General features: G+C 40.6%; 1 protein-coding gene across 1 annotated transcript; it reads left to right on the top strand.

Moving 5' to 3' along the window:
- Nucleotides 1-6,959: 6,959 nt before the first annotated feature.
- Nucleotides 6,960-9,989, top strand: LOC121877807. Its single transcript, XM_042383684.1, has 4 exons — nt 6,960-7,068; nt 8,763-8,901; nt 9,117-9,236; nt 9,529-9,989. Exons 1-4 carry the CDS (start codon nt 7,025-7,027, stop codon nt 9,631-9,633), a joined length of 408 nt encoding a protein of 135 aa, XP_042239618.1. The 5' UTR covers nt 6,960-7,024; the 3' UTR covers nt 9,634-9,989.
- The last annotated feature ends 2,270 nt before the right edge of the window (nt 9,990-12,259 follow it).

The following is a 12,259-nucleotide window of genomic DNA, read 5'->3' as shown; positions in this document are numbered from 1 at the left end:
GGCGGAGTAATATGCCACAAGGGGTGAAGAACATCAGTGGTTGGATCGGTTGTGAGAACTGGCCCCACTCCGACACCTGGCGTCGATTTGCAGATGGAAGGGCGAGGTGTAGTCAGGGGTGGATTACAGGCTTGGAAGGCAAGAAGGCTTTGGGCGGTGGAAAGACTGGTCACCTCTGGTTCAGATGTGAGGACCTGAGAACTGAGAATGGGTCTGTGGGGTCCAGCCACGCTGGAGGATTACTGCAGAACCGACGGTAGTAGCCGCACATCCCCAGGAAGCACGCCAGAGTTCCTTCCTCGTCCTTGGAGTGGGGAAGGACAAGATGGCTCTAACGTTTGCGTCCTTAGGTCTCACCATACCATGCCCAACGATATATGTCCCGTTAGTCACGCAGGGACCCGGCAAAAGCAGGAATAGCCAGGTTTATGGTGAATCCGGTCTCTTGCAGTCATTAAGCAGTATCCAAACGCACCAGATGTTCGTCCCAGCTGTCGACACCACCACCAGGTCATCAGGTAGGCAGGCATTCCACCTGGGTCTGAATTAGGAAGTTGATGGCCTCTGGAATGTGGCCGGGCATTAGAAAAGCCAAACGCCATGGCAAATGTTGAAAAAGACCAAATGGAGTTATAAATGCAGGGAATTATTTTGGCTATCCGTGGGTCCACTTGATAATATCCTTTCCATGGTCCACCGTGCGACTAAATTTGCTGGCTTCGCCGCAATGTATATCTTCAATCAAAGGTAAGGGTAGGAGTCTGAAGACCCAGTGACCTGGTTCACTTACGATAATCGGTACAGAAACGAAAGTGCCATCGGGTTTTGGAATGAGAAGAGCAAGGTAAGCCCAGAAATTACTAGGCTCAGCTAAGTTATGTTTTAACAGAAATACCTCCTTTTTCATAATCTCTTTTTTGTGGATTTGGTCGACCAGGCTGATTGCCTATGGAGTTTGTACATCATCGAGATTAGCTTAATATCATGTTTAAGTATATTGCCAAAACCCTGGGAGGTCTGTTGACTTTAGGAAATGTTGATAATAACTTGGTGAGATCTTTTGCTTGAGATGGTTCCAGAACAGAAAAATACTCTCATCAAGTTGTTGTCACCTCAACCAGGCTGTTAGCAGGGGTTTTTCTTTGGAAATGAGAGTCTAGAATTCTCCAATAGGTCCATGTCATCTGTCTCCGGCTCATGGCCTGACAAAACCGTATGCAATACAGGTTGACTTATAGCCTCTGGGATGTCTTCCTGACTGCCCTGGAATGGTAAGTTTCACGAGATTAATGTGAACAGTTGTGAGATCTTTTCTGCGATCAGGAATATGGACTGCCTAGTTGAGGAGATAGTTTATTAGCATTGACTTGAAAGTTTTGATGGAACTGTTCCAAGCAACCTTGGGACGGTGGTGGTAAGCCGAAAGATGTACCAATGGTCCACACACTGGGGTCTTTCATCACCTGTTTGAACAGATGGATCAGGTGTTGGGCTGTAACGAGCTCATCCTTACTAATAGTCTTATTGTACCGTCTTCTGTGGGTAGGAAGATATTAGAGGTGGTTTTAGATGTAGAGGGGGCCCATTTCTTTACACTCTGTGACCGGTGACAACAAGATGGGAAAAGATGAGAATAGTTTCTTTAGGTCAGTGGTGGAGTTGACGGGTAAGGGAGAGTCGACTGATAACATGTTAGGAACCATAGATCTCCTGCAAGTCATTACCCAATAATAAATGAATGCCGCACACAGGCATTGAAGTTACTTTCCCTTATGGCTATTGCACTTCCCCCGTAATCAAGGGACATTGGAGGTACTTTAGCTAAGGATACAGGAAGAATGGGATGAGAGATCCGAAATTAGAACGCACTCTCATTAGTAAATGCGACGATCTCTCGGGAATGACGCGTTAAACAGGGGAGGATGGGTGTGCTGCGCCCGTATCACGTAATATACGAATAGGGAAAGAACGAGACCCCTCCATGATTGAAATTTTTTCCCTCATAGGTGAATGAAAGATCCTGGAGACCTTTCCACATTGGTGTTTGCTATTGGTTTTGGATTTGGGATCCAGGGGAACTACTTTTAGCAATTCGACACTTTGGGTGTTTACAATTCTGTCATATGGCCTGGGTTTTTACAGTAGAACAAGTAACCTTGGCGGATTTGCATCGGAGTAGGTGTGGGACCTTTTCGACCCTACTCACACGTTCCCAAGGTTATCATCAGAGGAGGAGACCCTAACATGTCAGGAGTACCGTTCTCTGCCCAGTAATGACTCCAACAAGCGTACGCATCAGCCAGCTCAGCAGCACGCCTAACCTCTCCGCTCCTCCACGCTTCCAAGATGTGAAATGTTATCTTGCTCTTCCACTCCTCCAGGACGCTACCAAATTTAACAAATCACCAAATGTGAGTCTCTGTAACCTCTAACCACTTCTTAAAAACCTAAGCTTTTCTTGAGCAAACTCAACAAGGTGTTGGAAAATGGTTTGGTTAGTTTACGAAAACTTCTGCCGGTATCCATCTGGCGTGATAGCATAAGAGGTGAGGATATTCTTTTTACGTTATCATAGTCATCAGTCTGGTCACAAAACAGTTATAAACTCTACGAGCCTTACTATAATTTAGGAACTAACACTGACACCCACTGGTCCTTTGGCGACTCATTCTTCCCGGCTATTTTCTCAAAAGTCCTAAATGACCCGTCCATATCGGATTCATCAAACCCGGGAACAAGGGAAGAAGCAGTAGCAGGGTTAAAAGCAGCTAGTTTCTCTCTTAATGCCACTTCTTTTGATCTAAACTCCGATGTTAAGGTGACTTCTATCTCTCTTACTTGTAGTTCTTTCAGTCTAACCTCCTGCTCCAACTTGGCCCGTTCCATCATTTCCTCATGCTCAAACTTTTGCTCCAACTTGGCCTGTTCCAACTTGGCCTGTTCCGACCTTTCTTCAGGCTCCAGCTTGGCCTGCTGCTCCAACTTGGCCTGTTCCAACTCGAGTTCTTTCATTTTGATTTGGAACTCGAACCTAGCTCGTTCTAGTTCCAAGGCGTCTATTCGTTGTGTTTTTTCTTGAGGGCTAGCCAGACCTGAAGCAACTTCTGAGTGAGGAGGGGTGGTGGATAGTGGTTGAAGTTTCTTGGACATGGGCGTTAATCTGTCAACAGCGGATTCTTTTAAAACTTCATGTTGAACCAGCACTTCAATCACACAGATTTTTTAACATTTCCTTTAGTCAGTTGCTGAAATGTAAGTATTAAAATAGTTACTGGTTTCTTCATTCTTTTCTTCAGGATATTAACACGTAATTTAATACGAAGGATTTTCACAAAATCCTGGATATCAAAAATCCAGAAAAATATTGTTAAGAAAAATAGGATAAATTAACTAATGGTCCAAAGATAAGACAAGTGATAACCTTAGAAAATATCATGTAAGAAAGTGATAACCAGAAAGTCCCGAAAATTCAACTCAAGTTATACCTAGGAAATTACACTTAGATTATTGTTCTTCTGAGAAGATCCTTGAGATAAGGATAAGAGACTTGAAAGAGGTAGGGCGTATTACGGCATTAATATAAAAGATCCGATTAATAACCCTGATAAATGTGGTGGCGATTGACCCTGAATGATAATGAGAAGAACACACCGAGGCTTTATAATTATGGGGTCCTGGTAGAGCGGCGGTCCCAAGATTACTTCACCGTAAACTAGTGACTATGGAACAACCTACTCTGGAGTGAGGGTACGGCATTAAACAGATCCGGATTCTTCCCAACACTCGATAAGACTTACTACACAACTGCCACGTGTAATAACAGGTAAGCCTTATGACACTTGGAACCTAATATCCTACGTCTGTCACTCTTACTATACGATAATACCAATATATGCACACATATGAAGGAAACTTTAAACTACCGTAAAGCAATTGTGAACAGAAGTGACTGGGAGGAATAATTAACACTGAGTAACAAGGGAGGAAGGAATATGGTACTTAAGGTCGTGTCCTGTCACGGTCGCCATTTGTTACGAGTTGGGGATTTAGAATATAGTTATACGTCTACCCAGATCCCAACAGGTAACAACAATAAAAAAAACAAAGACAATCGGACTATAAAAGGGTAGACAAAGGATGCGAGTTTTCGTTGTATATAATAGAGTACCATAAATCCCTTAACAAAATATTCAGCTTATAAATTACCCTTAACCAAACTTAACCTAAACATTAACAGTATATACATATTAATAAACATAAAACAATCTCGAAGCAAGTGGACGTGGGGAAATTAATACAAGATACGGGGCATTTCAAGTGAGGAGCCTGAGATGCCGATTATAAGGCTGAGTATTGTAGAAGACGGTAGTCACTTAACGTAGGTTTAGAGGATAGATGATCCCGTGGTCACTTCCTTGAGCCGTTGTCAACTCTCCTCGGTAACTGAGCTGCTGACAAAGAAGACTTAGAGGACGCAACAACCAGGATAGGGAGAAGGAAACCCCTGAGCGGTAACTAAGACGAGTCATACTGTCTCTGTCCCTAGATGGCGTTGTTCGTGGTGCTGGGTAGAATGACAATAGATGGCGTGCTTGCAGTGCTGCGGAGGGGTTCGCAAATAATATACATTTGGAAAGTGGCAACTTGAATGGACTAGGTTGGATCTCCACAACACCTGGAAGCCTAATATAGGAAACTGGCCCTCAGCATATAGAAAGAATAGGAGGGAAGAGGTCGTTCTCGCCAGACTAAGGCTGAATTGTACCTATCCGACCCACCTAGGGGCCTATCTTGACAAATCCTTCCCACCTATCTGTGCCACTTGTAACCTAATTCTCTCCATCAGACATATTCTGACTGAGTGCAGCCAGTACGAACCAGAGCGCCGGCAGCTGGTGATCCTAGCTGCCGAGCGAGGCTTCGTGCTGACTGTACCCAACCTATTGCAAGATAATGTCACCATAAGTGACGCAGTAATAACCTTCCTCAAGGAGACCCATCTTATCGGCATGTTATGATTGACACACGCATGAACTCTTTTTATATCTATTATATGTATGTAACCATGCCTTTAAAAAAAAAATAAAATAAAATAAAAATGAATAAAACAAAAATTAAAATATACAACATGAGAAACACATCACAAACCTTATCATTACATACAACACTCACATTTATCAAGCTAAACTGACACCCACCAACACATATTCAAACAAAAAGACACGGGCTACAAAAGACAAAATAAAAAATAATAAAAAAAAAAAATCACAGAGAAACTAGTCACCTGACAAGCCATTTCATCTGGTCTGTCACTAACTCACCATCATATCACTCATGCATACCATAATTCATCCCAAATAAAACAACAAGAAGAAAGAAGTAACCAAAATACCAAGAACAAGAAGAACACAAGAATAACAAGAAAAGAAGAAACAAGAACATCAGATTAGTTGTAGCAAGAAAGAAGACCAAGACTAGAAGAAGAAAGAAGACATCAGCTTCGGCCGAAATAGCCCAATGGCGAAGAGGCCAGTAATCCCCAACATCAGTCAGTCAGCCTCAAACGAAAAATCTGCGGTGGAGCCCCACATCAGGCAGACATGCCTGATGTGGGGCTCATCTGCAAATTTGGTGAGAAGCTTCCTCGACACCGGCTCCAACTTCCACCGGATATCCCTCGTCCGCGAATTGCTGTTCGACACCATAACCGCATCCAGCCCATGCGAGCACGTACTGATCGTTATAAGAACAGCCCAGTCCCAACCATTGTAAAAATCATCAACAATTGGTAATCAACCAGTGTATTCACTTCCAGTCAATCTTACCTTTTTGCACTGTCACTATGTTGAAAAGCCATTTAGTATGACCTTCTCCCCACCTAGTTATTATATATCATATTTGTATCACATATGTGACTTGTATATTATTTGTCAATCAAGTGACCTATTCCCCACTTACATAACTGTATATATTCAGCTTTCCGGCTGCCATGCTCTTTCAATAAACCGTTAATTATTGTTGTTATTATTATTGTTATTATTATTGTTATTATTATTATTATTATTATTATTATTATTATTATTATTATTATTATTATTATTATTATTATTATTATTATTATTATTATTATTATTATTATTATTATTATTATTATTATTATTATTATTATTATTATTATTATTATTATTATTATTATTATTATTATTATTATTACTATAGATGTTTAGCCGGCCTTGTTGACCCCTCCCCCGACCAGGATTTATCAACAACCTCCCACCAACAACACAGTGCAAAGACTGAAAGTGACAAGTTACAGTAGTGCCTGTAAGTGTTGTAATGCCTGATATGGACCACCAACCAGATCTGAGCAGCAGACACCCTACCAACACAGGATGAAACGCACCCCAGCGCCACACCAGGAGAAATTGTTGACTCTCTTAACCCCTGCAGTGAACTGAGACACATACCAGGACCACAAGATGAGAATGATAAACCTGCGTGCATTAAAACCATTAATGTTGGGGATGCAACAATCTAAATTGGTGAATTCGTTGATCTCCCTAACTGCATCACATTGAAACGTAGCGGTATTTTCCCGACGTGTCTCTACCCAAAAAACAAGCAATTGTCATCCTTAGACAAATGTTTGTTTCCAAAGTACGATTTCGTGGGAGGAAATAGATATATTGATAGGCTATTTTCGTAACCTTACAGCATATTCACCTATCCCTTAAGTTACACTAATGTGTGCAAGATTTGTTGTGTTGTAATAAAATTATTTCCAAATCCTACTCATTTTACTGGCTTATGTGAAGAACAGTCAGACACTTGACAACGTAAATTGTTAGTCGTGAGTACATTACAGTACAGTACAGTATAATATCCTTGAGGGAGAGGGTGTGGTAGAGGGTGGCTGGGAACCGCCAGCTGCCTGGGTTAATTTTAACCCTGGCCAGGGTCTCTCCGTAGTCAGTATAAAGCAGACTGTTACTTGGTGGTCTTATCAATACTTCTAAAGAGCACTATGAAGTTTCTCGTGATACTGCTCTCCTACATCGCCCTTGCATGGTAAACATTATACTGCACTAATAATTTTGGTTATATACTTGTCATGTTTCATAACTAAGACATAACCCTAACTGGTACTGCATTAGTGAGGTAAGTAATTGCTTACATAATATTTACAGCACCCTGGAAGTGGCTGGACACTCTTGAGCATCCACTTATTATTGGCGAGGTGTATATACCAGTAACTGCTTACTTCTCGCATTCTAATTATTAATCAGATGTCACTCATTTAAGTATGACTAAACAAATGCTATCAACATGACATCAATAATCACTTTTTAAAATAGAATGTAAAATCAACTTTAAATATAGGGAACAGTATCTACTGTGCCATTTGGCCACAGTCTTCTTGCTTAATTCCTCTTGGCGGATACCGTAATAAGAGAAGAGAAAAGGAATGTTTTGTCTGAAAGTATGCCGCGGTGTAGCTAGCAGAGTGAATCTCAACTGTTGTAACATCAATATACAACAAACATGAAATAATAAAGGATATAACTGGTGGTGAAGCTGTAAGATGAACCACAAGATGTTTTAAGTTTTTGGGTGATAAACAACGAGTATTTATCAACACCAAATTTACTAAATTAACCCAAACAGACACAAATGTGACAACCGTTACAATTAGCAATAACTAAACTATCGTATATACACACACACACACACACATATATATATATATATATATATATATATATATATATATATATATATATATATATATATATATATATATATATATATATATATATATATATATATATATATATATATATATATATATACATATACTTAATGACAATATTAAGCACAGCAAGTATAATGAACATTGTTGGGTGGAATATAATTTTCACCTCTGCAACGATTTTCCATAATGATTATTAAAACGTTTCATCTTAACCTTCAACCTAGCGGATACAAATATTACCCGCTTGCCGTTGCCATGGCAGGATAAACAACACTTTTGATGCCGTTAGTATGAGTTAATGCCCTATCTATTACCAAAATACCAACAACTACCATGGTAAAGTTTGGTAAATTTTGGCTCCATTGCACCAAATTTTAATCATGTAAACTTTGTTACATGTTGATCAAACATACTAAGTTTGGTGCAAAGACGCAAATGCGTTTTCAAGCTATTTTCTCAAACAGGCAATCAAAAAGGATATAAATTAATACCGTGCGTCGCAGTTCAGTAGTAAGTAGTAGGCAACTATCAAACAAGGAGGTACTACTGCCTGGGAAGATATTGGAAGCATAATCTATTGTCTAATGGTAGACCCTGCTGCCATATGGCATCACAAAAATTGTGACAAAGTCCCAGGTTGCTGAACCGACTTTCTGCCTCATTTACACACAATTGCAGGGTCTCGAGTGTTTCTCTTACTTTGACAACACAACATACATATATTGTTTCCTTACCTGATCATTTTTTTTTTTTTTTGTATTTATTTGTGGTGAAATTTATTTATTTATTCATTATCGCCCCCCACCCTCCTGCCCCCCGATGTGAGTCGGTGACCTTTGCCCAGGTGGGCTAATCCTCGTTAAAAAAATAGTAAAAGAAGAGTAACATTGTTATGCGCTTTATCCGACATGATGAATTACTGTCCCGTCGAGCGGTTACGAACCTTGAAAAAACTTCTGTCTACCGAACCCCAGCAGCAGACAGTACAGCAATCACATTCCACTGGCAGGGCTCAAGATGAGGCCGAGTGTAAGTGCGGCGCCTTTGTTGCCGAGAGTACTGATGTGCGTGAGGTGGTCAACCTTCCCGACGTCGAGGTGAAAAACTGTCATGATGACGAGGACTGTGTTAGCGGATGCCATGCACAGGTACAAGTGTACTGTACAAGTAGATTTGCCTCTCCAATAACACAAATCATGAATATTCATTTTATATTGAATTTTTCTTGACAAAATAACCACTCAATAATAAGAGTTAAAAATATAAGACTAGATATTTACACTTACTTCTAAACTTCAGGTGATCCATAATTATTTTGTGACATTATAACTTGACTGTTAAAGAATAATAACTAATCTTACAGTGGGATGAATTAACTAACAACGGAGACTTGGATACCATACTCGACAACGGTGTGTCGGCGGGCCAGACTTTATGCAATGCCTTGGCTGAAGACGGTGACTTGGACTTTGGCCCAAAGGAAGTAAGTGTTTAATTGAGAGAGAGAGAGAGAGAGAGAGAGAGAGAGAGAGAGAGAGAGAGAGAGAGAGAGAGAGAGAGAGAGAGAGAGAGAGAGAATGATCATAATATGGAAATGAATTTTAATATTTACATTTCACATAAACATACACTAAGATGCACACACACCAGAATACACAATAATGAGCAGATAGAACACCAGTAAATATTTTATCGTCTTTATGACATTGTCATTGGCAGGTATAAATGTCTTACAGTTTAACAAAGTGACGCTACAATATCTTATTTCAACACAGGTATACGCGTACTCCAGTCTGTGTGGAGGCCCCTGGTTGACTGATGGCCCTGCCTCCAGGCATCCACTTCTTTGTAAAGACGGTAGATACGTACCTGCTAATTAAGTACCAATATCTCTGGCAGTCCCCGAGACCTTTCACAAGTGACAACACCTGAACAACTCATCAAGATGTTTCCTTAATCATCTTCATCTTGACCATAAACATCAATGAAAGATTACATCCAGAATCGCTTTTTTTTCAACAACGTCGTCACAGATTCATACACCTTTAAACTACTCAAAATCACAACATACAAATATTTGATTCACTTACGAAGCAAAAAAGATTCAAGTCTTTTATTGACAAAAGGTAAATCAGCGTATGTTGACTCAGTTGCGCTATCTTTGGTCGTCGAATCGGCTTACTGATTACCATTGATTGTACAACTGTATTGTGTATAAACAGCTTATTGTATTAACTCCCAATACATTTTTTTTATACCTACAATATGCACATTGTATGCCTGCTCTTCTATATGCACAGTTACCCACAGGTATAGCGTTACCCTCAGAGGCCTTTCCGAACACATGACCAACGTACAGAGTGTCCATAAATGATTGCCCCGATTAAAACATGAGAGCAAACTGTTTTTAGGGTAAACATTTATGGACACCCTGGGGTATTTTTTCGGTAATGTTTGTACTCGATATTTGTGGATGTAATAGCTTTAAAGAAGGTTCACTATGATTCTGACGATGACATGTTGGGAAAGGCCACCGATAGTCAGGGGAACATCTGCATATTTACCTCAACTGTGGATAAGAACCTGAAAATTAGTAAAAGATGCACCTTGTGGTAATATAAATTTTCTGGCCCAAAAGGGTAAAGGTTTAAAAGTCAAGGTCAATCAGAGTATCAAGGTCAGATGCTAAAAACAACCCCAAAATGACTCCCCGACGGTCTAGAAGGCTGGTTTGGGTGTTAATCTAAAGCACATGTAACCCACCAGGTCACCTGGTCATACACACGGGGTCATCACGTCAATTTCGTGATCGTGACTTATAATATGAACCGTCATAGCGAGACAAAGGTGATTACAGTGTTGGTAATGGCCTAATCTGAACAGTGACCTTGAGGAATGACCAAACTCATGGTAAATATTTGTTGTGTTGTTTTTGCCAAAAACAATATAGGAGAACATATAAAAAATATGTTTACAATGTTTATTATTGAACTTGGACACGCACAAATGATGCATTTTAAATGCTGATTCATCTCTTGATTCTGTACATATAATATTAACACTGTCATTACCAATCAGGTTCGGTCCACAGCTTAGAGACATCACTACAACAATCGCTGAAAATAATTGGGTATTTATGACACATATTATGGAAAACATTCATATCAAACACAAAGAGCTAACACTAGGCCTTCATGAGGTATTAGTCCTCATTTACTGCAGGAGCAAGTGCACAAACGAGTGCAGGGGAATGCAGACTTCCTGCAGGCGCAGGAGCTACATGGACTTTTACATCCACAGTGCTGAGGTGGTGCAAGAAATGGCGAGGTTAGGGGGCTCCATGGGGGAGGTGTCTGAGTCCTTCTTCCATCCGTAATCATCTGGAGATGGCATCTTCAGTAGAGGAGTCACTTCTGGCCCAGATGAAGGCTTGATATAGGGCTTCGTTCGAATGGAGTAGAGTATCGGCCGTTGGTGGGAGGCACTCCACTTCGAAACTTGTGGCAGAACCTTTGAAGAACATCAAAGCTTTCATCCATTGCACTGATGGGGGAAGAGGCCCGTCATTGTGAGTTAGTTCTTTACCAAAGTTCTGCCACGTGTTTGAAGCCATGACACTTCTTCGTAGGATATCTGAGATTACGTAGATTGTGTGATATTTTTAAGCCAATTTTCTTCTTTGAATGCCTTTTCAAAGACTGGCAGATTCTCTGGAATGGTGACTGGAAGCATGGTTGGTATTGCTGAGGTACGAATGTATATGACTTCGTCAAACCTCCAGGTCTCATCCTTCTAACTTGATCCTTTCTCACGAGGAGTTCCTGGTTCATGTATTGACCTGACCTGAAACATACTCATGGCTGTCCCGTAAAACGCTCTTTTTGGTGTAGTGAAAGACATTTTTCATTTACCAACTACCCAACTTATTCCACCATAGAGTACCTCAAGACCCTGAAACCAGGCCTCTCTACCTTGATCTTTCGGTTTTCTGGCCGCCTGTCACGGTTTGCTGCGTAATCGGTTGTTAAAGGTTGTCAGGCCATAAGAACGCCTCCAGGTGGCAATCTGGCCATAATATCAAAGGCATGGAAGATCTGAATTCCTATCTTAATGTTGGCATCCTGGGATGTTGTTGACACACGGTGGAGGTTCTTGTCTGAATTTCCACAATGGAAGACGGACTAGTCAGCGTTCCTGAAGTTCTAGGTGAAGTGACAGTTGGTGCGATAGCTTGTGACGTTGGTAGCTTGGGTAAATATTGTGATATTGGTTGCTGGAAAACTTCAACCTGCGCCCTTTGAAGAGACCTGGCTGAAACTTGTGCCATTTGGCCTCACTGGTTACACATTTTTCCGGAGCGAGTTCCTTAGGAGTATACAGAATACCTTCTCGCAGTCCCCCCCCAAACTTTCAAACTCCTTGATGTTATTTATAATAAACGTAGTTTGTCAACTTCTTCGGTACCTTTTGTTGTAAATTACACAATATTAATAATTTAATGCTAAT

The sequence above is a fragment of the Homarus americanus genome, unplaced genomic scaffold (assembly GCF_018991925.1).
Source record: "Homarus americanus isolate GMGI-L3 unplaced genomic scaffold, GMGI_Hamer_2.0 scaffold24523, whole genome shotgun sequence".
Classification (NCBI taxonomy): domain Eukaryota; kingdom Metazoa; phylum Arthropoda; class Malacostraca; order Decapoda; family Nephropidae; genus Homarus; species Homarus americanus.
The sequence above is the reverse complement of the archived record's forward strand: the minus strand, read 5'-3'. Positions and strand labels throughout refer to the sequence as shown.